The 17888-nt window shown below is 37.1% G+C and overlaps 1 protein-coding gene across 1 annotated transcript in view; it reads right to left on the bottom strand.

Annotated features, from left to right (window-relative positions):
• The window catches only part of LOC145663227 (uncharacterized), a 49737-nt gene extending 34710 nt beyond the window's left edge, over positions 1 to 15027 (bottom strand). Inside the window, exons 1-2 of the mRNA XM_081729595.1 lie at positions 14715 to 15027; positions 7696 to 7759 (exon numbers count right to left, since the gene is read on the bottom strand). Coding sequence (XP_081585721.1) covers positions 7696 to 7759; positions 14715 to 14831 — 181 coding nt within the window. The 5' untranslated portion in view covers positions 14832 to 15027. The remainder of the gene's footprint in view (positions 1 to 7695; positions 7760 to 14714) is intronic.
• Between the last annotated feature and the right edge of the window lie 2861 nt (positions 15028 to 17888).

Genomic DNA, 17888 nt, shown 5'->3' with positions numbered 1-17888 from the left:
CCCACGGTTATGCCGGGTAGGCTAAAGAAGACGGTGATGAGAGTTGCGTGAAATGGTGGAATGAAGAAAGTGGGAGGAAACGGGAGAACCCCGAGAAAACCCACGAGCACGGTGTTTGTCCACCACAAAGTCCACACGGCGCGAGCTGGGATCGAACCAGGGACCCCAAGCACCGGAGGTGAACGCTCTACCACTGAGCCACCGCGCGCCCCCCGAATGAATGAACACAATTACATGCTTAAGGGTAAATTCTAATGCGTAGTTTACGTAGAAGGAAAACATTTTTATGACGTTTGTTGTCAATCTGATGCGGACCAAAGAGAGATTATTTATTTATTTATTTACGAAAAGAATCCAGTATTAAGCAGCATCTGTTTGAGAACAGTCTTCTCAATACAATAGTGGAAGGCAGCTTTCACAAAATCCATTTAAGGTTGCTTAAGACTAGACTGACACGTACATGAAATCTTATACACATGCCTTTCCCGTCCAGCGTCGCCTGTATGATTTTCAATATATATAAACAATATATGCCATTTTGTAGTGTTTATTTTATGTGTGTGTACACAATTACCCCTACATTTGGTGCAGAAGTCAAAATTTAATGTCTATGCTGCGTGTATACATGTATATGGCCAAAACAAAGATGAAAACAAAATATTACTGGGGAACTCTTGCTGGGCGCACCAGTAAGAAAAATCAACATATATGGTGGCAGTCTAGGTGTTCAAGAGTATTATTTGTAACAGTAAACTAAGTTTAGCTTACCAATGTAGCTGAAAAGTATATTTCAATAGAAGCTCCGACATTACATTGAGAAAGTTTTCTTAGGTCTCGAACACAGTGCATCTCTAACTTCATCACTTAAGAGTTTCAACATTGAACAAAATGCCTTAACCCTCGAAAGGCCAGTACCATTTCAAGGTAAACTATGTTTCTTTTTCATAGTAAATTAAGCTCTCTCCCGAAATGACCGCAATAAATGCTGCTCTTAAACATTTGTTTACGTATTTATGTTGAATAAGGTGTGAGCTATTAAATAATAATAATAAAAACCGGAAGAAGCATATATGAATTTAAGATAATCCCAAAAGTTTCTTACTTAACCAGGGTTATCATAAAATTTGTGAAACAATAAGTGAGTAGAAATAATGTAAATAAAAGGCTAATAGTCACCGCAAAAAACAAACCACATTATTAAGAAGTGCTTTCGAAGAACATCGTCTTCATCGTCAGTCTAGGCACACTTCAAAAAGGATTTAAACCATAGGAAAGAAATTATGAATAGGTAAAAATGCTTAAAAAGAATTTTAAAAATATACGAAGTAAAAACTATTAGCCTTTTACTTACATTATTTCTAATTATTATCACCGTTCGCAATATAGTGATAACAATAAGTGACTATTTTGAAATTTAGTGTTCCTCTTCAGCACCAAAGCTATATGAGACATGGATCTATATCACATAAGATGGGACCAAACCACATAAGCTCCCGCCGGGAAACGCACGCTAACCATATAGCTACGAGGGAGCTCTTGAGAATACAGATTTGTAAAAGTCATTCACAGATGCATTATTCTCTCGTATTTCAACTAGTTGATTTCCTTGTTTGATTTCTTAAAAATAAAGACAGTATGTTAATTATGAATCAAATGAGGAATAGATTGGCCGTAACAAGTATTCTTAAATGACACTCACTGGAATAATACTAGTGTTATTCTACTCCCTATTAGGGATGGCCAAAATTTTTCGGATCCGGATATCCCGGATCCAGTGAGATCCGGATCTTGCCGGATCCGGACCTAGATCCGGATCTCGGATCCGAACCTCAGATCCGGATCCCGGATCCGAACCTCAGATCCGGATCCGAAATTCGGATCTCGGATCTGGGTCCGGATCTCGGATCTGGATCCGAAACTCGGATCTCGGATCTGGATCCGAAACTCGGATCTCGGATCTGGGTCCGGATCTCGGATCTGGATCCGAAATTCGGATCTCGGATCTGGATCCGAAATTCGAATCTCAGATCTTGATTCGTATCCAAACCTGCATCTGAGATAGTGATGATAAAATTGAATATCTAAAATTCGTCAAAACTTTTTTTCAGATTCACTAATATAGTAGGTTGCTGTGCTTTTAAATGTTTCCATAACACGTTTGTGCTACCTTTGTTCTTTATTTTATTTTAACCTTGCAATATTTACATCGAAGTCTCTTTAGTAAAATATTTCCAAGTTTGCCTTCTTCCCATTTCAGAGTATACTGAATTGTCTGAAAACTGATGTAAATGGTAACAAATTCTTCTGTTTAGCTCCTCTTCGAAACTTAATGTTAACTTCACATTGAAAATATTTATTTTATTCTTAGAAAATAAACTTTCTTATTTTCTCATATACAAATGAAATATCTTTTAGATAGACCCTTCTAATCGCAGGAATACTGGACAAAACAAACTCTTTATTAATAGTAGTTTCTGACTTACTAGAGTCCAACCATCAACAAATGTAATAATGAATATCTTTCACTTCGAAGGTATATACAACAAAAAATATAGACTTGTTGGCGTGGAACAACAGTAGATTTTTAAACATACACACGAGAATTTAAGGAGAGCGATATGGTTGTGTAGTATTATTAGTATTAATAAAAGTGTTCGTTGTATGACTTTATTACCTAACTTATGGCTTGCCCTTGTGAGGTCAGGAGTTTGTTGAAGGAGTAAATATAAAAGAGATTTCTGTTATTTTTTCTTCACCCTCCAGGTTTCTTTAATCATACATTGCAGGACGTAACCAAAACATATCCATGCATCGTATCATTGAAGCGTTTTGTGTTTTGTATATTAAAGTGTTCAAAAATATTTAACATATTCGCATTTGTTCATGTGATCTCAGGTTTAATTCTCGGTGGAACATACATGAGAAAATTGAAAGCTGAAAAAATATGAAAATAGTATTTAAAAGTCAGGAAATTGATATTAAAACTTTAGCTATCTATTGGGACTGTAAGGCTGTAGTTAAATTAACCCACACGTTTCGTGAAGATATATTACGTCGTTATTGTTTATTTACTATAAGCTACCAGATACATCCTCAGAGGCCACTTTACACTGTAGTAATCAACAGATGAAAACATTGGAAAAGGAATGGAAGGAAAGTCTCCAGAGCCTTAGATCAAGGTACTAACCTAGCATTTGCCCAGTATAACTGAGGAACAACCCTGGAAAATCCTCAGTCAGGATGGCTGGTCTCCGAAATCAAACCCGGTATTATCCAATTGCGAAGCAAGAATCCTAACAAGTAGCCTGAGCTCGCTCCGTATTATTATTATTATTATTTAATTAACGTGATGTTCTAAAATTAGTGCAAATTAAACCCCACTTTCTTTATTGCTGATGTTATAGTTAATAAGTCTACATGAGACATCAGTCCCCCATCAAGAAAGAATACTAGAACTGGAATTCAGGAAGCGGGGGTGAAGAGACTAATGAGGATGAGGAAACTGTGTACGATGCAAAAACTGATAAATTATGACTTCATCACAGATATATTCACTTACGTCAATTAATATTTCTCTGATACAGGGCACTCTTACTTTCTATAGTGGCAGGAAAATGGCCCGCTCTTGTAAACGAACACACTAAGCATGTGCATATAGGCGCAATGTCCGTGCAAAAGAAGCATAGGTAAAACCAGAAAAAAATAGGGAAAGCAAGGGGAAGGTGATAAAACGCCATTCAGCTTTAAAAAAAAAAGCTAAAAATAACTAAACTTAGAGCTACGAAAGACGCGAGGCGAATTTTATCGAAAAGATTGTTTTTCCTTGTGATTAGTTGTGCTAACTATGAACATGAATTAAAAAGAAAACAAGTAGCTTGCTCTAAATTTCGCAAACTGGTTGAAAAGAAAATATTGGAAAAATTTAATAATAAAGAAGGCATTTATGATAATTAAAACAAACTAAATTCTTGGCACCCAGTCCTTGGTTCCTACCAGCGGACTTACGTTCAAAGTGGGAAGGTGTAGTCAACGCATCGACACCAGTAGTCCCTAATGCCGGCTTTCTAGACTGGAGTCCGCTACCTCTTACTTAAGATAACTCCCCAATTGTCCTCACGATGCTGGGTCAACATCGAAATTGTTGAGTGCCTCTCCGGAAATTGAACCCATGACCACGGGCACTGAAGGCACGCGCTAACCACTGTTTTTTATATATAAAAAGGTAACAGCTTTTTATCAGATTATTTAACCTGTTGAACGCTTTGCACGGATTACACTGTAACCATTACGACACCATACAGACATAGAAGTAAACTAGGACAGTTAAAAACACCTATGCCCGAAGTGGGATTTGAATCCAAGACATTCACAGTAAATGATCCACAGCCTAATGCCGCAGACCACTCGACTATGGCTGTCGGGTTTTATCGGCTAATCTGTAGTATATTTAAAGTAACTGATTATTTTAAAAGTTGCTCCTAAATACTGACAATCTAAGTCTTATGTATCAAATATTTCCTGCGATAATACCATACACTCTCCGTCTTCTATAGACGAAAAGCTATAGTTATCCATATTATTTAGTACAGAAATAAGTTCTGATTCTCTGATAGCTGCTGATGGTGATAGTCAAAGCTCACCGAAGCATGATTCCCAAAGCCAAACTGAGATATTGATGCTGCTGGTACGGCTGAAAAGTCATTGTGGGTAAGTGAATTGCCCAGTTGTCAGGATGAAGGGCGATGATGATGTGAAATGCGGGGCTGTCAGAGGTACTACTTATAATAATTGGATTTATAATTTTCTATGCTGTCGTAAACCCTCCTCAAGAAGATAACTGTTAATCTTAGCTTTGAAAATGTTACATAAAGAGTTTTATTGCTATCTTTAGGTTGCATATAAATCTCTTCATTCCGAAATTATCGGATTTATTTTAACGCTTAACTTTCACATCTCTTCTGATTTACGAATTATCCCCTTAAGGTCAATTAGTGATATTTTAAATCATGTCGAACCAACTTTATACAGTATATGGTTAGTCTTGTTATATGGGAATAATTGAGACCAGAAGCAGTCTACAGGCTAAGTTCAAATTAATCTTGGCCGACCTCCTGATAAACCACGTGTTTCAGCAAGGTGAATTGCGGCAATCCGATACCCAAGTGAAAGCTTCCATAAGAATCAGCACCCTAATCAGTGGAATGTGTCTTGCTAATTTTTCCCCAATGTGAAAGTACCTAACTTTGTTAAAAATGAAAAGGCCTTTATTTCAAACAAGTCGCCATTAGAGTTTTCATATTTGAACACAACACTCATGAAAAGTCATGTTAAAGCGCGACTTACCCCTGAAAAAGAATATTTATCTGTTTTTAGTTTCTCGTGTTCCCCAAACTACATGCGGAATTAGTGCATGTGCCTTCCGCTCGCATTACCTGGGTACAAACAGCTACGATCTTGGTACTAGCATATGTTTCGGTTTCCAGATCTCAAATATTTATATTTCAGCCTGATTCTATGAATCCGAAATTTCAAATCTAGATAAGGGGCACCAAAATTCATAGTTTATTCTCGGTGCTCATATTGTGATTTACTAAATAATTATTAAATCTAATTGTAAAATATACATTTGATATTTTGAGTAGAGTAAGCAAGATAAATATACGTAAAAACTAGTCAATACTTGTCTTAACTGTCAATGAAATAGGCGTATTGAGGAATTTTAAATATTCGAGTTTTGTACTCCGGTTTCAAATATATATATATATGCATGTATTTCATCTCGGTACTGCAACCGAGTGGACCTAGATTCGACATTGGAACTCTCATCCGAATCATTTTTTTTTAAAAGTAAGCCAAGCATTTGATCTTTAGAGTAGAATGAAGGAAACAAATAGCCTTGTCAATATTCGTCTTAATGTTCTATTCTCTTCTTCACTGTGAGGACTTCGTGAAATTACTTTCGGCGAATTTTAGATATTCAAGTTTATCATAAATTTGGGTGGGATGTGGGTTTGGATAAGAATCAAAATCTGAGATTCGGATTTCGGATCCAGATCCGAATTTCAAACCCAGATCCGAGATCCGAATCCAGATTTGAGATTAGAGATCCAGATCCGAGATTCGAGATCCGGACCCAGATCCGAGATCCGGATCCAGATCCGAAATCCGAGATCCAGATCCGAAATCCGGATCCAGATCCGAAATCCGGATCCGGATCCAAAGGATCCGGACCCAATCAGATCCGGATCCGGCCATCCCTACTCCCTATTGCTTCTTTTAGTATCGGAACTTCAAACATATCAATCAATTACATATAAAACTACATGAACTAACATAAAATAACGGGTACTTCCAGTTGAAAATTGGTATGATTGTAGGTTTTCAGGATTAACCCACAGAAAAATTACCAAAAGTGAATATTTTTAATTTTTAGGAGGTCCAAAGCGGGAATGAAGAAATTCTCCATGTTATTTAAATGTACCTTTTTCTTTCACATATAAGCTCATATTTTAGGTATTTGGAATTGTAATAAAAACTTGAAATTTGATATGCTCGCACGTTTTCATTAGCGTTACCCAAGTAAATTACCAAAAGTAAAAGTTTCCAACTTTAGAGTGGTTTTATGGGGAACTGAGAAATCTTTCCTATGTTATTTATATGGAACAACTTCTACACCCCAAAATGTTTAGGGACTTCCGGAGGATTAGGGTGATGAAATTTGGCATGATTGTAGCCTTCCGGGACTACCCCACAGAAAAATCGCCAAAAGTGTATATTTTTAGTTCTTAAGGAGTCTAAAGGGGGATGAAGAAATTCCTACTTTATTTAAATAGACGTTATCTTGGGATATACAATTTTATCTTTTAGGTAGTTGATATAGGAAAAGAAACTTGAAAATCGGTAAGATTGTGGGTTTAAGAAGTGCGAAGCCATAGGCCGAGCAAACGCGGGGGTCTGGAGGCGGAGCGAATTTATTTATAAAACTGTACTTATCTCAATATTATACAAACATATTTAGAGCTTCGTAGTGGAATGGCGGTTAGCATACGGATGTTCTGCGCAGGTGACCCGAGTTAGATTCTCGGTAGGGGCTCATTTCTGTTAAAAGCAGTAGGTCTATATCTCATACACGCACGATACAGAAAGAGACGCTGAAGTGAATCCGATCACCTCAAATATATGAATTATTTAGCATTCTGGCAACATTCCCCGGCGTCTGGTAATTCCAAATTCGCAGTTAAAAGGGAAATGAAGCTTTGTTTCTTATATATGGTTGGCTGCCATAAACCTATTTGTGGTTTACTTCTTTTCAGAATGTTACATAAAAAATATACCTTTCGATCAGCAGAAAACATATCTCAATTTGGTCAGAAAAAACCTTGGTGCTTTTTAGCTACATCAATGGCTTAATCACACCAACAATTCACAATTTAGAAAGAAGACGGAGTAACAACAGAAAAGTAGAATATATACTGACATGTGGTATCTGTTGGCTGTTCCATTACGACGTCTGCCTGTAGCCATCACTTTTATTAAATAACACAGTACAATTCGAGATACAAATACATATACAAAGCTCAAAACGGTCCATGCTAGATTATTTAATCAGATATCAGTGTTACATACTCTTATGCCCTTCCTTCTTTATTTATTCAATTCTCTTCTTTAAAAAAATATACACATAATAATACGAACCTTTGCTATTCGTGTTATAGAACTTCATCAGGCAGTCACCGTCAGATGCATTTAAATACGGAAGCTGAAAATATAAGAAGCAAATGTAAATGGGGGTGAAATACAACACCATATCTACATAAACTAAATCAGGAGACAATAATGGGTACACAATCATGGGACACTGAAAAAACAAGGACAGTATAAGCGCTTTCGCTACATGATTCATCGGGCAGAGAAAGAAAGAAATAGAAGAAAATATGACCTTCCATGGCGCCAGTTGGACGTTTCACAACTACATTTCTCTTCCTTAATTTTTCTTTCTTTCCTATCTGATGAAATGAAAGTGCTCATTTGGCCCTTTTTTCAGTGTTGTGTGATAATATTTTTACTATTTATTTTTGGCAACTTTTTACGTAGGGGAAGGCGTTGTACCTTTGAACACCTGTGCTTTTCTCGAATTCAGAGCTATCTACGTGCAGTGATTAAAATTCGTTTGAAAGATTAAATGAAAAAAAAAAAAAGCACTACAAACGTGTGTGGCTGTTGTTTACTGAGCGTTGTGTCGAGTAATGTTCCTTTTAATTTTTTCACCCCCAAAACGAAGATTTTTTGTAGTTACGTTTTGAGTTTTGTGCTCTTCGGTTTTCGCAACTTGTGATATTTATTTGTCCAAACTTGGGGTAGAATCATTGGTGAATACAGTAATATTTTTAGATTTAACTTCTGTTCAATATTTAAGCTAGTGGAGAACTTTTTTTTTCGCAATGGTGACCCTCTTGTACCTATGAACATTAATGCATCGTGTACCTTTGAACGATAAATAATACTGTTTAAAGCTACACAATGTAAGTGGTTAAAACAATTGATATATTTTATATAGGTTAGGTTAGGATATAAAGTTATTAATTATAATTTTAAGTAGTTTCTATATATTCGCTTATTATATAACATAATGTTAAGAGTTCTGTATGCTCAACTTTATTGTTCACAAGTTTTTGTTAGAATTCTCTTAAATTTTTAATTTAATTAATAAAATTTTAATTCTGGGGAGCTTTCTATAGCTAAACCTTTTATTGCAATTTATAACTGTTAATATTTGTGGCTTCTTTTTATATTATTGCCGCAGAAACACTGTAATTATCACTGTTCAAAGGTACAAGAGGGTCTGTTCAATGGTACACGACCATAATGTACCTGTGACCAAAACGAATTTGTTCTTATTTTATCTTATAAAAGCTACTGTAATTATGTAACACGTTTAAAAATCATCCTATCTGATAGGAAAGAGATGACACTTCAAATGTACGACAAAAATTGGGGGAAAAGTGCTGAAAATTAGCACCAAAATTTCGAAGACTCTAAAAGTGTTCACAAGTACAACGCCTTCCCCTACGTAAAAAGTAGTAGGCTACATATATATTAAACAACGAACACACTGTCACTTCAGTGATAATCCATAATTATTTTTACCGACTTCTCGAATAAGGATTCTGTATTGCTTCTAGAAAACATTTCTTTTTTACGCAAGATGAATTAAGATTCTATTTTTAAAAAAATGTCAGCACCACTAAAAGATCATTATTTTAAATTGTTGGTTCTTTGTGGTCAATAAATGGACAATAAAATACAATATTAATTTTTGTCCTTTCTTTTTTTCTAAACTAAGACATCACTATTACCATTATAATCTGAATCAACTAATGCTGTGATAGGTCATATAAACTCAAATGTCTGGAGACAAGTGAACGCTTTGGTCCCCCTTTTTCGCCAAATATCTGCGTCCTGCCATACAGTTTGGGATACTCGGGTTCACTGCCCGAAGGAAGGAGTAGATAGATTCGGGTTCAAGCAAACTGTATAACTTACTTTAACTTAGATTTCTTCAACAAAAAAGTTTTCTCCACCAATGGCTGTTTGTAATATTTCTAAATAGTGTGTAGTTTGCAACACTTAACAGTTGGAAGGTACTAATTATGAGCAGTAACAGGATCAAGTGCAATATTGCCGGACCAATTTTAGGAAATTTACCCGAACTTGCTTTTCTTTTTCGAGGAAGAGTGAGTCAAAGTCAGGTGGGGGCAATAGTTCAACTTAAGAAAATGGTTGTTTTTTTTATGTTGTAAGTGGCACTACATGTGGAAGCAGAAGGGACTATTTGGCGGAGGGGTACACTTGTTATGATTTACTTGTGGGAAAGGCCGTGTTAAAATAGTGCATAAATTACAAGTTTGTGACATATAGTGTTTAGTTTTATCGAGTTGTACAAAAATAACGAGCGTCCTTTGTTGAAATTGTGCGAAAGACACTGTCGACTATACTGGCGAAGAGCTTGTCCTGTGTGTGGAAGCGAACTAAAACTACAAAAAAAGAAGAGGAACATCTAACCTAGCCTAATTAAGTTAATCTTGGTACTTTATTGCACGACATTTAATCTCCTCCAAAGCTATGCCACACATTAAGCCACAGATTTTATGCCATTTAAAGTGTCTTTCCAATATCTTTATGCGCATACCCACAGCCACTGTGACGCTTGCTTCCTACAGACGCACCTCCTCCTTTCCGCTGGGTCCCTTGCTGCGCTCCTGCTCTGACTTGAATAGATAGGATTTGTAGCTTTATAGCGCCCATCTACCAGAAGCTGTTCGTGCTTAGGGTTAATTCTAATTGCGGGGGGAGGGGAGAACTGGTGAAAAACAGAAACTTTACACGAGAAATGAGTTGGTAGTAGTGGAACGTAATTAATATGCGAGTAATACATGAAGTAAATGGAACAGAAATACAGTGTATGCAGCGGAGAAACTACAGTGAAACAAAAGAATATAGTGCACACTTTTTTGAAAGCCACTGTCGATCTATACAAACAATGGAGGTAAGCAGAACGTAATGTAACCTAACCTACTCTAACTGATATTTAGTATCCAAACCATGCACACGTAAGATCTCCAGTGTTACTTACTTCACAAAATACAGCTGAGCGAGCGAAGGCGGTTAGAAGCCCCGCAGGGCTTGCTCATTTACACCTTTATTACAATTTAGATAAAAACAAGGTACTCGGCTCTCGAGCCATGAAACGAGTTGCGGGACATACCAAATGCCATCCCCTAACCTAATTAAACTTAACGTAACCAAAACTATAGTTACGGGGAAAAAAAGTCAATTTTTAGAAAAAATTCTGGCCCCCGTAATTAGATTTGGTAATTCTTAAGAACAGCTACTTCTCATCTCCGGTGCACGAGGATACTTCTTACTGTTGCACTAGATACAAAATTGACTCTATTTCATGTACAACAGGTAATAGGACACACAAGAAACCCAAATCATGTTGTATTCTCACTCCAATATGGAGTGAGAATACAGGGTGATCTGCGTTTCTTATGTGTTCTATTACCACTTGTACGAGGGTCATTCGGAAAGTAAAGAACGTTTTTGTATAAACACTTTAATAACTGATATACAAAGGCGAAATTTGTGTTACATACTATGTGATACTTAAGTTACTTTTCGACATAGTCGCCGTGTAAATTTAAACACTTGTCATACCGTGGTACAAGTTTTTCTATGCCTTCGGCATACACAGTTGCCGCCAAACTGTTGAACCAATCACTAACAGCTTCTTTAAGTTCATCATCACTGCCGTAGTGGTTTCCACCCAAAAAGTCTTTCAACTTTGGGAATAGGTGGAAGTCACTGGGGGCTAAGTCTGGACTATAGGGTGGATGCTCCCAAACTTCCCACTTAAACTGCTGAAGCAAATTCCTCGTCAATGCCGCGGAGTGAGGACGGGCATTGTCGTGGAGGAGGATGACGCCGCTGGTCAGCAATCCGCGCCTTTTGTTTTGAATCGCGCGGCGAAGTCGACGTAACGTCTGACAGTAGGCAGCTGCATTTATGGTCTCACCTCTCTGCTTGTAGTCAACGAGCAAAACACCCTTACGATCCCAAAAGACCGTAGCGATAACCTTTCTGGTGCTCAAAATTTGTTTGGCTTTTTTCGGCTTTTTCGGAGAATTTGAATGGTGCCATTCCATGAATTGGCGCTTTGTTTCTGGAGTGATGTGCGAAATCCACGTCTCATCTCCAGTAACAATACGATTTAAAAGTTCATCGCCATCCTTATGGTAACGGCTGAGAAAAGTCAATGCGGAAAAATGAAATCTTTGAGTTTTACGTCCCACGGTTATGCCGGTTAGGCTAAAGGAGACGGTGATTATGAGAAATGAATGAAATGAAGAAAGTGGGAGGAAACGGGAGAACCCGAGAAAACCCACGCACACGGTGTTTGTCCACCACAAAGTTCACTTGGCGGGAGCAGGGTTTGAACCCGGGACCCCATGCACCAGAGGTGAACGCTCTACCACTGAGCCACCGCGGCCCCTAAAAGTCAATGCGGCTCCTATTCGCTTGGTTTTGTGTTCCTCCGATAACAGTCGAGGCACCCACATTGCACTAATTTTTCTGTAACCAAGTTCACCACTGACAATTTCGTACAACACAGTTCTTGAAATTTCAGGAAAGAATTCGTGCAGCCCATCAATAGTGAATCGCCTATCCTCTTGAATTTTCCGCTCAACTCTTCCTTTGAGTTCGTCAGTCACAACAGAAGGCCGGCCCGAGCGTTCCTCACCGGGCACATTCGTCCGTCCGTCATTAAACATAATGCACCACTTACGAACTGATGCTTCATTCATTACATTTCCATACACCTCAGTGATTTGTCTATAAATTTATATCGGATGCACTTTTCTTGCATTCAAAAATCTTCTCACACTTGGCGGGATCAGTAATTGTATCGCACAGCGAAGCAATAACAGACCGTAGCGGATCGCAGCTGGTGCCAGACTGAGGCTAAAGCATGCCCAGGTCAATAACCCAGCGGCAGCGGAGGTGGGGGAACACGCGCACGCTCTAGCGCAAAACGTTCTTTACTTTCCGAATGACCCTCGTACATGAAATAGAATCAATTTTTTACGTAGTACAACAGTAAGAAGTACCAACGTGCACGGAACATGCGATATGCGTTCATCCCTCCCACCCCACAATCATACATTAAGTACAAGGGCACTACAGAGGTACACATGTAAGTACAAGGGCCAAATTGAGAAAAGTAACGAGAAAGAGAAAAGGGGCCAGGAAGCATTCATTTTCATATACCTCAAATTGTTGGAGGATTACAAGGGCACTACAGGGATACACATTTAAGTACAAGGGCCAAATTGAGAAATGCAACGAAAAAGAGAAAGGAAGAATTCATTTTCACATATCTCAAATGGTCGGAGGATTACAAGGGCACTACAGGGCCACACATTTAAGTACAAGGGCCAAATTGAGAAATGCAACGAGAAAGAGAAAAAGGCCCAGAAAGCATTCATTTTCACATACCTCAGATGGTTCGAGGATACAACCGAGCGACTTCAAACTGTCTTTTTTCCGTGAGGTAATTCTTATTTCAACAACACCATACTCAGTAATATTCCATGAGTCACACACTCACATAACTATAATCACTCCCCCGACATTTTTTTTCTTAGCGTGTTCTCAACACATACCACGTGCAGCTCGTCGCCATATTACTCTGCCTCCTTCTTCACTCAGGTGCCGCCTATATCAATCTGCGCAGACGTACTTCCATGATTCAGTGACGTCACATAGAACATGTGAAAATCGCAACTCGTAAAAGTAAATAAACTCCAGAACACAACGAGAGCGGAATACGCACACGTATTCTTTTATTTTGAATCACTCATTAACTAATTAAAATTGAGTATATTACAAGCTTTTTAAGTAGGTAGATATTCAATGAATAATTCCTCAAAGTATCGCGTTTGTACTCCATCCGTAACCATGAAGTTCGGCTCCTTAAGTATAACCTAGATTTTATTCCGTATCTAGTGTAAAGCAAAAAAAGCATGAAAATAAGAAATATTTGTAAGTAACAGTTAAGAGTGCACGACTAAAAAGGAACAGGAATAATTTTCGGTAAGATATATTAAAATAGCAGTAATACCCGTTGAAAACACGTTCAATTCAACATCATTACGCTCGTAATTCTAAACTAACAACTGCTTATCATATAGGATTTACTACCTGATCTTATACCGTCCTTGATTTTATTTATTTAGTTCTCATTTGCGTGCAGGTTTTCTTCTGGCGTACCACTCGAAATAATTGTTGAAAAATTATGATTCTTTCACTAAGTTTTGTCTTATTGTCTCCTAAAACACATGCACTGGGCGAATGAAAATGGCTCAATTGACACATAAAATTTTAGGGGGCCACCAGAAGTAATTGCTGAAAAATCACAATTCTATTCCGATTTGCGCATAATACGGCTTTTGGATGTATGGCATAAAAGCTACAATGGAAAAACACAAACGAACCTGTGGTAGGTGTGCCCACGCGGTAGCGTCAGAAGGGAGCAGGCGCGTTAGCGATGGTTGGTATACACATAAAAGAGGAAAGTGACAAGACGTGGGTTTTGACAAAAATACGAGTTTCAATAGCACTGTCATGATTTCATACTTGTAACACTAAATTTGTAAACACAAAATATATCTTCTGTACAGTGTACGGAAATACGACGCTGGTGGAAAATAACATCTAAAATAGCAATCTTTCGTATGCATTTATTTATTTTAGCATAAAGCACTAGTAATACACTTGCAAACCTAAAATATAGCTGTAATACTTTGTATAAAATTCTGTCGTCTGCAGAAGTGTGTTCCTTATTAATACGTCTTTTCATACAACGTATTCAATTTTACCTGGGAATCTTCCAAAATGTGGTGCGCCAAAACTACACAAGCACCCTTGTTTGTTTTATCTAATCTTGAAAGACAGCGAAATTTAAGGAAAAGAAAAAGTGAAAGAAGTGTTATTTTCGGTATAATATACTCATGTACGAAATGTTTATAGGAATACAATGTGGAAACCTGCGAATTTTCTATTCATTGAGCCTTGCACTATGCTTGAGTTTACAGCTTTTGACTTTTGCACACATATGAAAGAAAGCTACTTATATGAATCAAGAGTGGACCTACCTGTGTTTTACACGATGCGGTAAAGTTTTTACGACATAACCCTGATTTTTCAGGATATTCGGAGACTTCTCCTTGGATTCTTACAATGAACAAGGACAGAAACAACATATGAATCATTTTATATCTTAACAGTAGAACATTTATGGTACGTCCATTAAGAACACTTAAAGGATTATAAAGGACTGCCGCATTTTGTATTCTGTCAACAATAAAAATAACAACCAACAGCCTGAGCTTCGAATATACTCCATTCTGCTTCCGTTCAATTGCTCCTCCTCTCCTTCCACTGTACTTCCGTCCGTCATTTTGGACCTCCCAACTGATGCTAACTGTTAACTATAAAATGTCCCTAAATTTAGTTTCTAAAGTTTTTATTTTTTTTGGGGGGGGGAGAGAAGAAAAAGTCTAAATCACTTATTTGTAAAATTTAAGCCTAAAAACGACGTTCCTTTTTCTTTATATTCTCTTTTGTTTCTTTTCTTTTCTCTCTTTTTGAAACATAAAGTTAACATTTACAAACATATATACACAAACATAATAATAATATTAAAATTAATAATAATAATAATAATAATAATAATAATAATAATAATAATAATAATAATAATAATAATAAATAAACAGAAATCTAGCAGACTTACATATTGTCTAAGAAAAAAAGTCTTCTCCATTTTTGGGTTTACCCATGCTGGCTCGCCTAATAAATTTTGCTTTTAATTTGCTCTCTCTCAAAAAGTTTACTCATCACTAGTTCCTTCTGTTTGGATTTAGGATTTAGATCGCTGAGCTTCCGGTAGGGATGGTATCGAGACGAGACGAGACGAGACTTTGTACAGTCTCGGTCTCGTCTCGGTTGATAAATAGCTGTCTCGGTCTCGGTCTCGTCTCGGTCAATAGATGCTTGTCTCGATCTCGGTCTCGGTCTCGAGGACCAAATCTCGGTCTCGTCTCGAAAGTCTCGAAAGTCTCGAAATAAATAGTGTGAAATTAAAATTGTGAAAGTATTATTATCGTACAGTTTGTCGTTTCCGCTTCTTATTTTTTGCCTTCATTCCTGACTATTATGGTACGCTGTACCTCTTCATAGCTAATTTGCTAGCTCTAATGTTTTCCATGCGTGTGTTCCAGGTTCAATCATCTGTGGGCAGTGGCGGCGGTTGGACGTTAAAAGTGGGGGGAAGGGGCAAGACATGATCTGAATATTTGATATCAATGTTAGTTTTCCTGGTTGCTTGTAACACTTTGTTTGGCGAAAGGTTGTATAACTAATAGGATACTATATTTTTCAGTTAAAATTCTGTATATCGTATTTCATATTTTATTAAGTAAATTGACAAGAGAAACGCAAGTAGACACTAGCCCTTTGTACTCTTAAACAACGAAGGTGTAAGAAGGGATTTGATTCCTTGCTCATGAATATCTGTGTGGAAAATTGTGTGATCAGATTAGAGGCATATTTAATAAATTTGCAAAACAAATAAACAGAAAGGATAATATTAATCAAATAATCATAGTAATGAATAATGGGGCTTGTTTTGCAAAAGTTATATTGAAACTGGAAATTAATGAACAACTTGTTTTTAGTTCCACGCATGCTATTATATAGTTATTACTCTTAGAATGACAGTGAATACTACAAGCATATGCTACGACATTTAAAGAAATACTTTTGCAGCTTCCCGAAACAAGTTCGCTGCCATTAAGTACAGTTTTCACTTTATTGGAATATATCAAAACTCAGCAATACTTAGTGACTCCACATTTCAGTTATACAAAATAATTCTAAAATCTAGAATTATGCTAAATTTAATAAATTGAATTGTATATACAAAACTGTATATGTACACCCCTAAACTCCTATATTATACTGCAAAATTAATATTCCTTACTGAGCTCCTTCGTGGCTAAGCGGTTAGCGTACACGCCTTTGACGTGGGAGACCCGGGCTCGATTCCCCGGGGGGAGCTCACGTGGTGCGAACTCCACGTTGATAATTAAGTCCATGTCTCACATAACTTCGCTGCTAAACAGAATGTTAAACTGAAAAAAATCAAATCAAAATATTCCTTATTATTAGAAAGAACAAAATACATTTTAGGAACTGTCGATTTTTGTGCAATTAAAGAATAAGTTGTGAAGGACTTCTTTTCTTGCGAAATGTTATCTCAATTAGTAGCTGACTAACATATCGAGCCCTTGCAAGAAGAAATTAAAGTACGCTCTAATTGTGGCGCTCCAATAGGTTAATTTTTGGTCCATTTTTAGTAGCAGTTCAAACGCAATTCCTGTAGCTTTCTTAATTCCACGGGAAGACAACCAATAAGTACTCATGGAACGACAAATATTTTATGGCACCATTTTTATTCTATGAACCAATAATACATACAAAACTTTATATTTCCAAATGAAACTATATACATTAATGGGTAATTTCGAAAAGGTGGGGGGGGACAACTGCCCCCCTTTGTCCCCCTAATCGCCGCCCATGTCTGTGGGTATATCATATCTGGGATAAAACCCTAATAGTAACCCATATTTCACTTTCTAGCAATAGACTTTGTCTCAAATAGCCTCAGTACTGCCTATACAATTAAACTCGATTAAATTAACTCCAGTACTATATAGTAGTTTATTTCCTTCCTTTGAATCAGAATTGATCAATACCTCCTAACGGATAACACAACACATAGCAGCACGAAAGTATTAAATCGGACCGAAATTGAAATTTTACAATACCTCATTTATTGTCCAATACATTCTGCTTTGACTGTCATTTTAAAAACAGAATATAACATTCATGATCTTAACAAATAGGGTAAATTATTACTACAATATATTTTGTTTCTAATTGATCAAATGCTTTATTAGCGTTTCATATATACGTATTTAATTTACACTTTATAACACGGACTTACTGAACCTTGTGGTGGGAGCTAAGACACTCACCTTTGTTATGTGTGGTCTTGGGTTGAATCACCAAACAAGTTAGATTCAAAGTCCGATATTTCGCATAGTTCGCGTCTTAATTTAAGTACATTCTGTTTCTTATACGAGATCGTAAGGTCGTAATGCATTACTATGCATATATCCAGAGCCGTAACTAGGCAGGAGCAACTGGGATAGTGTCCCGGGGTCCTCACCCATAAGGGCGTCGAAAAACCCAGTCAGGCTTAC

Source organism: Thermobia domestica, chromosome 10 (genome assembly GCF_964235325.1).
Source record: "Thermobia domestica chromosome 10, izTheDome1.hap1.1, whole genome shotgun sequence".
Lineage (NCBI taxonomy): Eukaryota > Metazoa > Arthropoda > Insecta > Zygentoma > Lepismatidae > Thermobia > Thermobia domestica.
Note: the sequence above shows the minus strand (reverse complement) of the source record. Positions and strands in the feature narration are given on the sequence as shown.